Source organism: Lontra canadensis, unplaced genomic scaffold, assembly GCF_010015895.1.
Source record: "Lontra canadensis isolate GAN:19392208 unplaced genomic scaffold, GSC_riverotter_1.0 scaffold107, whole genome shotgun sequence".
Classification (NCBI taxonomy): Eukaryota; Metazoa; Chordata; class Mammalia; order Carnivora; family Mustelidae; genus Lontra; species Lontra canadensis.
Genome location: NW_022631101.1, coordinates 6,813,659 through 6,830,073, shown reverse-complemented (window position 1 = coordinate 6,830,073; position 16,415 = coordinate 6,813,659). Strand labels below are relative to the sequence as shown.

The 16,415-nt window shown below is 42.2% G+C and overlaps 2 protein-coding genes across 2 annotated transcripts in view; both read left to right on the top strand.

The window, feature by feature from the left end:
• LOC116855967 overlaps nt 1–16,415 on the top strand; it is a 109,568-nt gene that overhangs the window by 82,891 nt on the left and 10,262 nt on the right. The window contains 3 exon segments of the mRNA XM_032839055.1: nt 2,798–2,843; nt 5,210–5,336; nt 5,811–5,906. Of these exon segments, the coding sequence (XP_032694946.1) occupies nt 2,798–2,843; nt 5,210–5,336; nt 5,811–5,906 (269 nt within the window).
• LOC116856153 (putative protein ZNF720) overlaps nt 5,814–16,415 on the top strand; it is a 57,548-nt gene continuing 46,946 nt past the window's right edge. Inside the window, exon 1 of the mRNA XM_032839428.1 lies at nt 5,814–5,906. The gene's annotated coding sequence lies outside the window, so the exon portion shown is untranslated. The remainder of the gene's footprint in view (nt 5,907–16,415) is intronic.

Below are 16,415 nucleotides of genomic sequence, written 5' to 3'. Positions count from 1 at the left end.
AGATTTATGAAGATACTCCCTGCACATCCCCTCCCCATGAGCACTAAGCATATAACCACAAGCTTCACGTAGCCAAAGTGCAACTCTTTCTGCTCAGGAGTCTCTCTCCAGGCTACTTGAATAAACCATAAAACATCTCAAGAATTCTTTCCTACTGGATGGGGTCGACAATCCCACAACAGCTTTGTGACTGCAAACTCCATTTTTGGCTGCTGGTGGCTCAAAAAGCCAATACTCAAGACACAGTTTTGACTGGGAAGGAATATGAGCTTTATTCAGGAGGACAGCCACTTGGGAAGAAGGTGGAGTCTTGTCCAAAAACCAGCTCCACAGTTTCAGCCTGGTCCAAAGAGTTGAAAAGGAACTCAAGGCCAGTAATCTGTAAAAGAGGAGTGCGGTAATCTGTAACATTTCGCGCTTGCTTGCAGCCACAGGCATTACTGAGGTGCTTGGAGATTGTGTATTGGTACCCCAGGAGAGGTTGTGCAAGAGGGTTCCGATCCAAGTCTTTCTAGGAAACAAGGTACAATCTCTAGATATACAAAAAGGTTTGGTTTATCAATCGGGCTAAAGGTGCGTGCTAAAATTTAAAGACTACTAAGTTGGGCAAAGGGGCATTGGCTTGGCTTCTGTAATTTTAAAAAAAGGTCCTCTAGGTTTATTGTGTTGCTACAAATGGAAGGATTTCCTTCTTTTGTGAGGTTGATTGTATACCAAGAATAAATTAGATGGTGGAACTCTATCAGTAATATAGCTAGTATCAGACTTTAACTTTTTATATTATAAAGAGTTGCCTGCCTGGTGTGGCAAACTGTTGTTTGATAAACATTTGCTCTTTCCTTTTTTTTGTGACTATGCTTACCACCTTCTGAAATTTTAAATGCCTACCCCTTCTTAAGTCACAGCGGCATGAGACATCAATTCCCTGTCTTCGAGCCTTATGTTTTTGAGGTTCCCATAACTAAGATTTTTTTTTCTCTTGTGAGTCTGTCTTATACCAATTTAATTATTAGACCAGCCAAAGAATTGAGAACAGATGAGGAAAATGTTTTCCTCTCCTACACATTCAGTCTGTCGTCAAAAACAGACCTGCTCCGTGATTCAGAGCCAAAATATAACTTGAAGATAGAGTTGGGGATAAAGAGGGACAGTAGCTTGATAGCTTGGCCGGACAGAGGAGGCTGCTGGAAATCGAGGCCTTCAGAGCTACAAGCCCACCCAGGGGAAGCGGGCTGGGGTTTTGTAGGAATATGCAGCTTCCCGCCTGTTTGAGCAGGAGTTGTGTCTGTGTTGCCAGCCTTGTTCATGTTTTCAGAGTGGTACTGGATTCCTGAAAACAGAAAACAAAGCCTAACAAGGGGAAAGGGAAACTTGGGGAAGAGAGGGAGGAGGATTCTTATTTTTAGCTATCCAGGCTTGCTACGGTTTAATGCAGCCATTTGGTTTTTGTTCAGCTTCCTGCGCTCAAGCAGTTTCAGTTTGAGTCACCAGGGCACCTGAAGGAAGATCACTTCATGTTTTAAATTTGAAGCCACTCGTTATTTTCTAGAACTCCAAAAATAAAGAAAAAGTGTAACACCAAATTTCAGTGGAAATATTGAGGAATTGGAATTCTCCTATATTGCCGGTGGGAAAGTAAAAAGTACATTCATTTTGGAAACCTGTTTTACAGTTTCGTATGAAAACAGCCATTAACCTACTGAAGGGGAACATGTTCTCCGCGCAAAATATATCGCTTTGTTTAAGGGTTATTTTAGGCTGGTTGAGGGTGGGTGGGTGGGTGGGTGGATGTGTGTGTGTGTGTGTGTGTGTGTGTGGTTTTGTTTTTTTGAGGGAGAGAGAGCAAGTGAGCATGCGCACGCGGGCGGGGAGGGGGTGCAGGGGGAGGAGGGGCAGAGGCAGAGTGACAGAATCTTAAGCAGGCTCCTTGCTCAGCGGACGCTGACCTCATGACACTGAGATCACGACCTGAGGTGAATTCGAGAGTCACATGCTCAGCCTGCTGAGCCGCCCCTGCGCCCCTCCGCTTGTTATTTCAAAGAAACAGCAGACAAAGGGAAAGCCCTGCAACCCAGTATGTTTACTTTTGTAGGAGATACTCGCTCCACTTAGGGAAAGAGGAAGCTCCATTCGCAAGGGTGCCTCCCTCTGTGTAGCGGAAAGAGGGAGACTGTCTGAATCTCCGGAAGCTCCGATTGGTGGGAAAAGCATCGATTTCAATCTGGTTAGCAACCACAGCCTTGGTTACTGGGCTCTGCCTGGTCACCTCCCCAAATGCTTCCCAGTAGGATCACGCGTGGAGTTTCCAGAGTGATCCTTGCTGGTGCCCTCCTCCTCAGATTCTGTCAACTGATGGAAACGACAGTGTTGTGTTAATTACGGGTTCCAGGAGCTTCTCAGTGAGGCCGGGGTTAAGCACGAGGGCTTTCCGTTATTTTATGAGTGGAGAGCGGGCTTTGGCTCAAGGAGAGGTAAGAGGGTCTCCGCTGCCTGAGTCTGGGAGGCTGAGGTCCGTGCAGCACGCGGTTCCTGTGCTGTAGCTGAATGTGTGATAGTCTGTGGGAGGGGAGGCCCCCTGAAAGCCGAGAAGGAAAAGTCAGGGATTGGTCTCCACGTAGGAGGTCACGGTTTCTGAAAGGCTCCTGACACAAAGGACTAGGAAGTTGGGCCTTTTTCTGCATTTCAAAGTCCTGCCTTCAGGCCGAGCAGTTTAGAGGTGCAGACGCTCTGTTGGTGGCTTTAAAGGCATTTTCTCCTGATGCAGCTGTGATTTCTCCACGAGTCTCTTCTGACAAAGAAATCTAGAGGACAAGGTGAACGACGAAGAAATGGCCAGTTCTCAGGTAAGCCTTGGCGTCTGAGGTCAGAGGCTATCATCTTTTTCTCCTGAAATTCCTTGCACTTAGAAATTGCAAATGTTGATTCCTCTAGTTCTGATATTTCTGCTTTCTGCTTGTGTTTTATGTTTAAAATCTTACAAAAACAATACTCAAGGCTAAGTCTTTAGAACAATTCTTCCTTATATCCCAGAGCCTTTCTCTCCCTTCTCTCCAACCTGGCTTCCAATAGGCCATCAACAATTGTCACATTGAATTAAAGTCCTGCAAGTACTGAAAATACTCCCTTTGTGACGGACTCACAGGGAAGTCTTTGAGTTCAGGATTCCTGTTGCTGATGGGGTCGGGTCCTGGGATATCAGTCAAGGAGAGCAGTTCTCATTTAGGTCCCATCTGGATGCTTTTTCAGCGTTCTGTAGACCAGGAGTCAGAAAATGCATACATGATGGATATGAGGCTCAAAATCACTGGGAAAGTTTTTGGATGGGGGGAGGGGAGAGGGACGGATTCCTGTTCTTTAGATTGTGAAAAAGATACTCTGTTTAAACTATAATAGCTATTACAGGACTTGGAAACTATGTGTGATTGAACTTTATATAAAGGTACTGTATTCTCATATTTCAATTTATATTCTTGATTTAAGGTTTGATGACCATAAGAACATAGCAGGAATAATAAATAGGTCCTTTGGTGTGCTTTAGGCACTGATATCAGTTAGTTTCCTTAGAGCTCATGTTACCTTATTTTTCTTTTTTTTAAGATTTTATTTATTTGTTTGAGAGAGAGAGAGTGAGAGACAGAGAGCAGGGAGCAGGGAGGAGGGGAGGGGTAAAGGGAGGAGCGGACTCCCCACTGAGCAAGGAGCTGGATTCCAGGGCTTGATCCCCGGAGCCTGAAGTCACGTCCGGAGTGGAACACATGTCCTTAACTAACAGAGCCACGCAGACGCCCTCAAGCTACCTTCTTTTACTTGGGTTGGTGCTCTCTGACAGATTTCTCCCCTGTAAAGTTCATATTTTCCCCCTTAATATTCATAAGAATCTTAGATTTACTGAGTGGTATGCAGAAACCCATTTAATGTGGAAACTTCTTCCTTCTGAGTTTCTCCTGCTTCTAGTTTCTGTTGAGAACCGAGGTAGAAGAAATGTAGGTAAACTGAAATTCAGCTTGCAGACCGTTGATAAAATACTTGAGACAGGCAAGAGTATGACATTGCATCAGGAATTCCCAACTGCCTTAATGTTAATGCTCTGCTAGAGGCTAAAAGCTACCAGCTTGACAATAGCCAGACCTCCAGGATCCTGTAAGTCCTCTTTAACATATGAAAATCCCTGCAGAAACTTCCTTTATTCCTACCCCCAACTTAAAGCTGTTTTATCAATGGCTTCTCACAAGGACCATGTAGATGTTTCTGCCCAGGGGTCCTGTCCCTGTGCTTTAATAAAAGCAGGGTTTTTGCACCAAAAATGCACCCAAAATGTCTCAAGAATACTTAGTTCACAGGCTCCTTCAGGTCCGGTTGCACTGGACAATGAAGACTCTCACCCTCGTGTAGCAGAGATAATGATTTCTGGGATGGGAGGTTCTAAGTCAGACCTCCATCTTGTAGGTTTTTTTTGCTCCACACATAGGTCACAGAGTGACCCTTCTTTTTACTTCTTTGTATTTTCAGGAAAAAAAAAAAAAAAGAATCAATTAACATGTTTGAGTGTCTTAAAATCCTGAAATAGAATAGAGTCACAGATAGAAATTTTATCAGTAGGCTTGTGACACAAAGGAAACTTGATTTGCAGCCAATAAGGAGGTCACAGGGAATAACTTCCAAAGCAGAGACTCCTGGAGCCGGGGTGGGGGGCAGTTTCCTTATATTAGGGTTCAGATGGAAATTCAGAAAGATGGGCTTCATCATCTTGTATAGATCTGGGCATAAGGTCAGACAGGTACCTTAAGACACTGCCATACATACTTTGTATGTTGTGTAAGTGAGTTTGTGCTTCTCCTAGGATTGAGATTTTCATATTATAATGAGGTAAAAGTACCATGGCTTACTCTTTGGTCCGGCTACACAGGTGTGAGTCAGGGATTAGGCTCAGACTGGGCTGCCCGAATCTCATCATTTGAGCGGTCATTACCTTTAGTTGGATGGCTTCTGTTCCTGGACAGGAGACTAGACCATGGGGTCTTTGCCTGGAGTAAAAGATAAGGTGCAAAAAGAGGTTAAGTAAAATGTGGGACAAAGATCAGAGAGTGCAAACAGGTAACCGGGGAGGGTCAGGTCTTGGGTCTAGCTGGTGACATTAACTCCCACTTTAATCTTAGGAAGCATCGTAACTCTGTCAATGGCCACTTGGTGACTGTGGTATTTATTTCAGGGACTGCTGACATTCAGGGATGTGGCCATAGAATTCTCTCAGGAGGAGTGGGGATTCCTGAACCACACTCAGCGGGAACTGTACAGGGATGTGATGTTAGAGAACTACGGACACCTCCTCTTCTTGGGTGAGGAAGACTCCTTCCAGATTTCCAAACCCCACTCTGGGTTTTCTTCCTTCCTGTGAAGACTGTCTCTTGGAAAATTCCTCTTTGAATGACTGGAATTCAGATCCAGGCAGAGAGGGGAATAAATAGGGGTTTGTAGATGGAGAGAAAAATCATCATGTTGTTTCCTGTAACTTTAGCTTCTTCTTCTTTAAGGTAATATCACTTTTGTAGATGAGTGTCAATTGTAAATAGTGAGTGTCAAAAAATGGTACTGCCCACATCTTAAACTGAAATTTTAACTTCTTATTATTGTATTGGTAGTATTTGAAAGTGGAAGTCATGATGTGAAAATTTCAAATTTCTCCTGCATGTTTAATGGCCTGTTGGTCAACCATGTTTGGGAAATCATTTTCTAGAATTCTGCAGTGTCCTCTAGTGGATTGAAAATTAAAATCTCCAACAATACTCCTATTCATTTTTTCTAATAAACAGGTCTTATTGTGTGGAAGCCAGACCTGGTCATCTTTTTGGAGCAAGAGAAGCAACTCTGGGATGTGAGGAGAAAGGAAACAGTAGCCTTCCATCCAGGTAGGTGGGAATGAATGAGGCAGATGCATGCAGAGGGGAGGTCCAGGTCTGAAGGAGGAAGACAGACCTTAAATTCTGATTCAAGTAACTCTCCTTGAATGGAGATTAGTTTTAGAAGCACAGTTGAACTTCTCTCCCTTGTCACAGAAGAACATCTGCTCTCCAACATTATCAAGCTCTTAAATTCTCTAGGGATTCTCCTTCAGCTCCAGTGATGGTCCATCACATCCATTGATGGAGACCAGGAGACTTCTCGGGAGAGGGAGGGTCTCCATAATCTAAAAGCTTCTCCATTGTTTTGAGGGCCTTGGGGAAATCTCCCTATTTCGTAGGATCTCTTTTCTAAACCCTTTGTAAGTTCTGTTTTTCATCATGGGAGAAGTATGTCAGGGTGGTGGTATGCACATTAGGTTTGGTGCAGAAACCCTGGGAACACTGGAGACAGATATCACATGTTTTCTGGTTTATGCTTTCCAATGTCATGGTGGCTTTAATCTTAATCATATAAAATTGAGAATCAGCAATTTCATCAGATAACAAAACACCTCCCTAAAATGAGAAAAACTAATCCTTTATTTCACTTAAAAGTTCACTTTTCTTTGTATTAAATAATACTAGAAATTTCTACTCTATGTGTTCCATTCCTCAATGGTGAAATAATTAAATGTATCCATTTGTTTCCTGGATTTCCTACCTAAATAGTGCCATAGGGTAGCGGGAACATTTAGAATTCAGAATTCGTAGCCTGTAATAAAGTCTTAGTTGTTACTTTATTCATAATAATTGACTAATTTTATAATTTTATATGGTATGAAGTTCCTCTTGCTTTGCCATGTGTGTTCTCACTTTCTTATTACTTATACATGACATTCATCTTTTTTTAATATCAGAAGTTGTGATATGACATGAGCATTTGCTTATAAAAAGTAAAGTGGATAATCAGTAAAATTCTCATATTTAAAAAAAATTTTGCTTATAAATTTAATTTACATGGAAAAATTAACCATTAGGCTTTTCTTCTACTTTCCTCAGAATATATCTGAATTTAATTGCAAATATTTATTTTTTACGAAGTGATTGCTTGCTGGCATATTTTACAGTTGTGGTAGTATTTCTTTATTTCAAAATGAAGGGGGTTTTTTTGGATGCTTTGTTCTTATTTTTTTCTTTTTTTTAAATATATATTTATTTATGAGACAGAGAATGCACGAGCTCAAGTGGGGTGAGGGGCAGAGAGAGAGAGGGAGAGGTAGAAGGAAAGGGAGAGAATGCCAAGCAGACTCTTTGCTGAGGGTCAGCACCCTCAAGGGGCTCCATTCCACAACCCTGAGATCATGACCTGAGCCAAAATCCAGAGTCAGGTGCTAAACCAACCGAACCATGCAGGTGCCCCAGGGTGCTTGATTCCAAAGAATGGATTATAGCCTTACATTCTGTGTACAGGAGGGATATGTTAATAAGAGTACAGTTTCCAATGCCTTTTAAGTGCTTATTCATAAAATTTTCCGGTAGACCTTTTCATGGTAGACGTTAATACACATTCTTTACAGTAATTTTACTGTCAATGAAGACATGCCAATAATTCAAAATGCTTGGTTTTCATGGGTACACAGTCACAGTTTAAAGTTACATAAAAGGTTTCCTTTTAAAAATGCATTCATTTTTTCCTATAGATTTTGTCCGTCAGGGAGAAAATACGGAGAAGTGGGGGGTGGGGCAGGGAAGGAGCGAGACAGGCATACTCCCACTGAGCAAGGATCCCACACTGGCTTCCATCCCAGGACCCTGAGATCATGAGCTGAGCTCAAGTTAAATGCTTAACAGCCCGACCCACCCAGGCACCCCAGAATTCATCTATTTGTATGTGGAATTCTTTGGGTTACGTTTTGGCTTACTCTGGTTTTACAATTCTGTAATAACGGGCTTCCTTTTGTATGGGACCTTTCACAACATTGTTTAGTTACCTGTGTATTTAATAGGAAGACAGTTTTCAACACAGTAGATTTCAGGACAGTGTGACCTCCAGCATGAATGAGCTCCTCAGTCTCTCCAGGGTTTGAACAAGTGCTCAGCCTTCGTCTGAGCCGCCAGGTAATGCATCCATCGGGAGCTGTCCTTCCTTCAGCCCCTGTGGCCTACATGACAGAAACAAGTCCCTCAGGCAGCAGCCACACAGCCACATCATGGAGCATACTGGGCGCTCATTTGTCCTCTCCTGAGGAGAGGTGAGAGTTCTCTCACGGTGTTGCCGTGGAGAGTCAGGGAGGGCGAGCCCCGGTTGTGGGCAAGCGTCGCAAACTCTCCTTGTCTCTTCGTCGTGCCTCTTCTTCCTTCCTACTTGCCTGGGGGAGCTGTGTTCTCCTAACTGGCTTCTGGAACATTCTAAAGGGTAATTCGGTCCATTTTTGTGTCCATGGAGGAGCACAGTCCTGTGCTTCCTATTTCTCTATTTTGCTCATGTGCGATGATAAGCATTAAGATTGCACATTAGCACGTTAACATATATGCATGCGGGTATGGTGAGTGTGATAACTTACTGTGTATCTTTTAGTTGTGTCTTTCCCTAATACCCAAAGGCCTGTTGGCAAAGAGGGGGAAAGAAGATTGACTTTTTAAAGTGACATGGGAAGACATGGAAGCAGCAGTCCTGACTATTTATACTTAACGAGTAACTCGTCAGGTGGCCGAGGGTAGTAAAGGGCAGGAAGGAAGGACGTTATGATGTGTATAACCCAAGTGGGACAGTTAGCATAAAGAAATCCTTCCCACCAGAAGAGATGAGGCATAGAGCACATTCAAGGAAAACCCCCACCGTTAAGACATTTATATTTGCAGAACAATATCTTTGAACCTGGTGCTAATAATCCATTTTTCAACATACATATTCTCTGGAAGGACATTTGGATATTTTGGGAGGTCACCTAGTCCATGCGGAAAGTTTGATTCAAACCATTTCAAGTTTAAGAGTGGTTTAATCATTCACTGATGTATTTCTGAATGTTAGACATTTTAAAATGAAGGTAAAAATTCTAAATGTGATTGGTTTAAGAAGTCCTTTTCGGGAAGTTCCTTATTCTCCCACCAACACATAATCCCTGCTTGTGGGACATTCTCTAAATCTGATAAACACAGGAGGGTCTTTATCCAAACATCACTGTGGAATACTTACCACGTAATACTTAATTGGAGTAAGTTTTCATGTGTTGTGAACTTAAGAAGGCCTTTAATGAGAACTCTATTTTCCATAATTACCAAGTTGTTTATAAAGGAGGCAAAATGTACCCATGTAATGAGTCTGGGGAAAATGTCAGTCAAGGGTCAAATCCTAATAAACCTCAGAGAATTTAGTTTCTAGAGAACTAGTATTAGAGTAATAAATGCGGAGCTTTATGAAAACTCCAATCTTCTTGTATATCATTGTATCCTTACTGAAATGAAGACTGAAGAAGGTGTAAGTGTGACAAACCTTTTAACTAGTCTCTTCAAGACTCGCTCAACAGCAGACATTTCATAATGGGAAGAAATAGTACAAATATAAACAATGTGGTAAAGACCTTAACGGCCACTCAAAACTTACCAATATAATGTAAAATACAGTGGGGAGTGGCAAAGTCTTTAAGCAGAGCTACGATTTTGCTGAATATCAAGGAGTGCATAATGTAAGGAACGCAGTAAAGCATTTCATTCATAATCATAATTCAACATAAGATAATGCGTCCTGGGGCAATAACTTAAAATTGTCAGGAATGGTGGTCCGGTCTTTACCTGGAACCCTTACTCAATATAAGGTAAAACACACTAGATGGAAACTTTAGTGTAATGACTGATGAATGACCTTTGTTTTTCATATACAGTTCAGAAAGAGTCTTTATAAAGGATAAAAATATTAAAGATGTAAATAATTGGCTATGTATGTACAATAGAAAGGCAAATCTAAATAAAGTCAGAATTAACAACAGAAATCAATAAGTGCCATTTCATACATGACTCTAAATCAGAGTATTTATTACAGAGGAAAATCCAAATTTAAATGACCTAGATCAGTCACATTTTAGCTCTGGACAGGGCAGGCATGAGGGGCACCAACCTCCTCCAGAAATGAAAATCTGTCTGTATTTTTTTTTTTTTTGAGATTTTATTTATTTATTTGACAGAGAGAGACACAGCGAGAGAGGGAACAGAAGCAGGGGGAGTGGGAGAGGGAGAAGCAGGCTTCCCACTGAGCAGGGAGCCCGATAGAGGGCTCCATCCCAGGACCCTGGGACCATGACCTGAGCCGAAGGCAGATGCTTAACGACTGAGCCACCCAGACACCCCTCTGTGTGTAATTTTTGAGTCCCCAAAACTTAAAACCATTCCTTCCTTACCGTGGAAATACCATATTATTGAAACCTTACCTAGAGCATTAATAGTTAATCATCCCCTTCTTTTTATGTGGTCTGAGTTCTATATTTTTATAGTAAAGTAAGGTACAGAGAAAATATTAAGGATTGTGGTAGTGAAGAGAAAACACGTTTACAGTACTACACAATATTTATACAAAAGAAAAAAATCTTTGTATAAGTAGACTCACACTGTTTAAACCTGTATTATTCAGTGTTCAACTGTATTTGTTAATATCCCTGAAAGGCTCAAGATGGCATGGCTATTTGGAGACAGGTAATTAGTTTTACTATGTCTCTTTTTTTCTTTTGGCTATATTTGAGTTATTTCCAATAGCAAATATTAATTTTACTCTGAAATTTGTAAATACATAAAATCTTTTAAGGAAACAAACAAGTTTATTAGGTGAAAACTTGGAGACTTCATAAGTCATGGCTTGTTTTAACATATCTTTGAAGGGACCAAACATTGAGACAATGCTGGGTCTTAGCAGATGTTCTAAAGATAGGAAGAAAACAGTCTTCTATTATGAGAGATGTTGCAGCCTAAGGTCAGAGATAAAAAGCATCTAAGTCTGAAGCATTGGCATGAATTCCTCATGTGGCGAAAGGATATCTGTCCAAGGCTGCGCTCTTGACTCTGAATCTAGAAAGATAAATTTTACTTGTTTTCTTTCTAAATCATCTCCAGTCCTCTGTCTCCTTATTTCTGTTCCAGTGATGTAGGCATCACAGCTGTCCTTCCTTCCTGTGTTATGGAGACCCCACTGTCCCTGCTCTCTTCCTGCAACATCAGTCATTCAGGCCCTTGGAGGTTCTTAGGAGTAGCTTGGAATTTTCAAATTCAATGGTAAATGGTTGGTAACAGATCATTTGAAGCCATATCTGAGATTTAAATACTATGACGTCACCACATCACTAGAAGAGCAAGAAAATGCCATCAGTGGTCTGTAGGCTTAATTTAGACCCTGGCACTGAGAGAGTTGTGAGGACAGATAAAAAATGACGTTGATACAGTTTGAGAGGAAGACAAATCCTACTAAAAGCAAATATGGAGGACTCTTGAAATGTGAGGAAATCTGGTAAGGAGCTCCTTTTAGTCACTGCAAAGTCTTAAGAAGTTTCTGGTGGTGAACAAATGTGACAGAGACAGGAACTTGGGAAATGTGGTTTTCTGGAATTGAGGGAAGTCAGAATTTCCTGGTTGTCCTGAGGACCAGTTGCTGCTGGACGGCAGGGAAACTACTTTCCTAGGCCCAGTTGTGTGGTGGTGGATGGAGAAGGGGTAGTGGATGAGTTAAACATTATATATATAGCTCTAAGATGTCACATGACACAGTAGATCATGAAGATAATGAAGGCTGCTGGACCCTAGTAGTCAGAACCAGCAAGGTGTGTGTTGTGGTTCCACAAAGCACTGGTGTCCCAGGTATATAACCCCAACAGAGATCTGATCCAGTGTAGATGGGTGACCTTCCAAGGATGCTGACCCACACCTGGCAAGGCCCTCCCTCACTTCCACTCAGTCCCATAATGAGTCTCTTCTGTGCTCTGGACTGTGTCCAAGGCACTGATTTGTTGGGAAGCCGGTCTGCAGTCACTGGCAGTGAGTTTTTCTGCTTCAAACAGTCTACCCAGTTTCTAGACTAGATGTCCCTATGTTGTTTCACAGGCCATGCTGTCCTTACACCCATCCTGACCTGAGCAGAGAAAGGATTTTTATCACTCGTAGAAACTGATCAAATAAAGTTGTGTAGTTAACGTTTGTTCACCTCAGGAACAATAATTCATTTTCTATTAGCTGTTACTTGGTGGTCAGCCATATTACGAGAAGACTGCTGGGTATGTATAGAAAAGAAGATGTGCATTTTGTGTTACGTACACAGTGAGTAGTAGATGCTCAGATCTGATAAAATGGCTCAGACATCCTAGAGTATTCTCTGATTTCCCATTTCTTCTGTCTGGTACCGTCTACCTGCAGGCATTGTGTTTATACGTGCTCCCTCATGGCTTTGAGATACCTTCCCACCCCACCAGAATTCCAGCCACGATCCAGGCAGCAAAGGAGGCAGTATAAATCTGATAGGACTTTAAAATTTTGAGGAATTTTTTTTTTAATTTACTTGAATGAGAGAGAGAGAGCACAAGCCGTAGGAATAGCAGAAGGAGAGGGAGAAGCAGGCTCTCCGATGAGCAGGGAGACCAACCAAGTGGGGCTCCCTCCCAGGACCCTGGGATCATGACCTGAGCCAAAGGCAGACGGCTAACCAACTGAGCAACCCAGGTGCCCTAGGACTTAATAAATTAAAGTCCTTAATAAATTTAAAACCTTTCTGGTTTGCTCAGGGAAGGTCATCCTCACCAGGGCACTACTTCCTCCATCACTGACCAGCACTCTGTCATCGCTGCCACTCTAAGTACAGAGATACAACTGTAGCACAGGTGGACATGTTTGCGAATGGCTCGTTCTCAGAATTGTTTCCCAGCATATGACAGAAAGGCAGTCACACTTTTCCTTGAAACCATGTGTTAGAGAAATACCCCAAAATTTACAGTATCCTTATCCTTAATGCCCAGGTGTTTTATTCTGCGTGTTAATGGCGTGCTGATGAGGAGCTGCTTAAGCCACAATTACTTATGGTTTTAGGGTAAAAGTCATCAAATACAGCATTATAGAGAGAATGCTCTCTTCAATCCCATTTTAATATATAACATGTATTAATGTCTTGATGCTTTTCATAACTTACTTGATAAAATATTTACATGCATTCCGAATCACTTTAATTTGGATTGTTTTCATTTAGGAATGTGAACAAAAGTATATTTGGGGTGACCCCAGGAAGCTCAAGGAAGGTATTGAGAGAAGCGACAGGTGAAAGAGGAGGAAGCCGAGATAGACTCTGTTAGCTTCAGATTCATTTATGAATAAAGAAAATGTGTGTTGTGTGTGTTGTGTTTGTGTGACACAACAGTAACATGACCACAGGCTTAGAGGGTTTCTGAGAGGGACTTCTGTGTGGATGACTCAAGATTGACCTGTGACTTAGTACCTGCAGAGGTTGTCAAATTTAGCCCGAGTCAGGTACCAGGAGCACTTGTGAATACTGGATTTCTGTGCCTGTCCCCACACTAACCATGTCAGTGGTTCTGAGGTGCAGCCCCCAAATTTCCTTTCCTGTGTGTTCTCAGGTACCTCTCTAGGTAACATGTTGGGGACCCATGTCTGAGGACACAATTGTAGTTGTGTTCTTCAGGAAGGGTATTGGCCTATTGCAAATGCTGTCGGATACACAGGTGTGTAGTCATGGTTTTCCAGGTGTGAATATGGACTCTTGGGTGCTGGGCCTTTCCTTTGTTTTTGTCTTGGATACCTGATCTGTTTCTGGTTCTTTGTACTCACGTGAAAGCTATTCAGTTTACTTGTGTTTGGTTTGGGCTGGAATTTTCACTCTGAAGTCTCATGGAGGCCTTTGTGTGTGAAGACTTTTCAGTGAATCACTGAGGGACAAAAAGGAAAAAGAATCCAAGCACAGTCACCTTCTGGAAGGGCATCTGACCTGCCTACCTCATGTTCATGGGTGGAGTGTCCATGTTGAAACCCTGACTCTACCAATATTGAGATGATCACAACACCTTCTTTTAACTTAACTATTTTTGTCAAAAAGAGGAGAATAATATTAGCAATAATACAAAGAACCAAGAACATTAAATACGTGACAGTTTATAGAGCACTAATAACCATGGGACATACATTGTATGTTCACAGAGGGCAGACATGTGTCCATTGGGAACTGCAGGCTCCTGAGTGTTTTCCAAGCCAATGCTGGCAAGTCCCTGGTCGAGTGGTTCCACGGGTTACGTTCAAACATGTGACAGGACTGTGGGCCGTTCTCTGCTTCTGGGCAGTACCACAGGCTAGGCTCTGAGTCTAGTTCACTGTCCTAGTCCAGTTCACTGTTCAAGCTCCCTGCTCCGGCAGAGAGAGGTTATGCTCAACACTTGGGCAATGCCACTGGCTTGGTGCTCTCCCTAGTAGGTCTATGAGCTAGGCTCTGCGGTTGCCCAGGGCCTTTCTTCAGGATTGCTGGTGGGGGGACTAGAGGCTATGCTCAGCAGTGGAAAGTGACTTCCAGTTTGCATACTTGTTCAAATAGAGCCCCCTAGAATGGCCTCCATGCTCTAGTTCACCCTGTTGACTGGAGACCCAAGTCAGGTACAGCTGCTGACGAATCTTCTTAAGCAGGTGGGTTCATCTCTGTTCTGCAAGTGAACAGATACTGTGTGATCTCTGATTGGGTGTGACTGCAAGGAGGACTACAGTCTGGTCTGTCAGTGTTCCAAGATCTGAGCACTCGTTGCTGTAAGCCCTGCCCACCTTGTCCATGTCTCAGTGATCACCAGTGGTCCACACCACAGATTGCTCCAGGGATCCCCATGAGGTCAGACCTCAGTGGGCCTCCCAGGAAGCAGCTTGCCATTTGGAGAATGCTGGATGCCCACTGCTTTCTTTTTCTTGGTGCAGAAATTACAGTTCCAGGTGATGAGCCATGGTAGGGCACTGTGCTGGCCTGGGGGTCGTGGGGGGGCAGGTGCATTGTGGTCAATGTGAAATTAACCCTTAATTAACCTAAATTAACCTCTTAACCCTTCTAATGCTGTGCTTGTTGATCTCTGTGGTCCAGAAGGTGTTTCGGCCCCACCCCTGAGCACTGAGATTTACCCGGTGACATCTTATGTGAATAGTTGCTACTTGAGCTTATTATGTGAAGTACTGAAGTGGCCACTATTTCAGCATCTTTTTTCTTATTTTTTAAGAGGAGGAGAGAGACATGTGGGAGGGACAGAGGGAGTGAGAGAATCCCAAGCAGGCTCCATTCCCTTCGTGGAGCTGGATGTGGGGGCTCCATCTCACAACCCTAAGATCATGACTTGCGCTGAAATCCGTGGTCAGACTGAGCCACCCAGGCGTGTCTGTTCTCACCATCTTGGTGATGTCAACCCTTTGTGATGATTTTTTAATGTCTGGTGAGCTAAAAATTTTCCCCTATATACCTGTATTTATAGATCTATATTTTATCTATGTGTGTGTAAAAATATACACACACAAAAATATAGATTGTGTTTGTTATCCTCTAGTCAAAATATTGAAATGCTGTGTATTTAGATACTGAAGAATAACACAGTAAGTAGCAGTGACAAAGCCCATTAAGTTAAGGATTTTAATATATGATATTTATATTGCCATGTCAGTTTGGTTGGTTATCACTGCATGGGGTGTTTTTGTTTGTCTCTTTTTTTTTTTTTCTAGTTCTTTCCTCCTGTTTTCAGTATGGCTTTAGGGAAATTCCAGGGGAATATATTCAAGCAAAGTTTGGTGTTACCAGGAACATTTGGTTTATTTATGTTTAATATCCTAATGGAGATACTGGGGCTTCTATTTACCAAGTTTTTATGCTTATCCTTAGACCCTGTGTATTTTTTTCATGATTTGTATGCTGTGTTTTCCTGTGTGTATTTTAAGGAAATAATTGTACATTTCATTCTTTTTCTGTAAACTTTGTATACACGGACTATATTGCTTTAGCTAGAAATTAAAACACACTTTAAAAAAAAAAAAAGGCTTTTTAGGGTGGCTCAGTTGTTTAAGCCTCTGCCTTCAGCTCAGGTAGGGTCCTGGGATCAAGCCCTGCATGGGGGGGGGGGGGGGGGGTCTCTGCCCAGCAGGGAGCCTGCTTCCCCCTCTCTCTGCCTGCCTCTCTGCCTATTTGTGATCTCTCTCCCTCTGTCAAATAAATAAATAAAATCTTAAAAAGTATAAAAATAAAAGAAACTGTTAAAGGCTTTTTAAATATAGTCACAGTGTGAAATTACACCCTAATTTCAGCTTCTCAGTATATGTACATTGTGATACGTATCTATTTACTTACCAGGTTTTTGATGGCACTTTTTTTTTTAAAGTAAATATGAGGAAATCGTAAGTGAACAGCTCAGTGGAATTACACAAACTGATCACGTCTCTAAAAGCCACTGAGATCAAGGAATAGAATATTATTTGTCCTCTGAAATTCCCTTTGAGCCCTTCAGTAACTTTCCCCAAAGCTCAGCACTCTTTTAACATGTAAGGCAA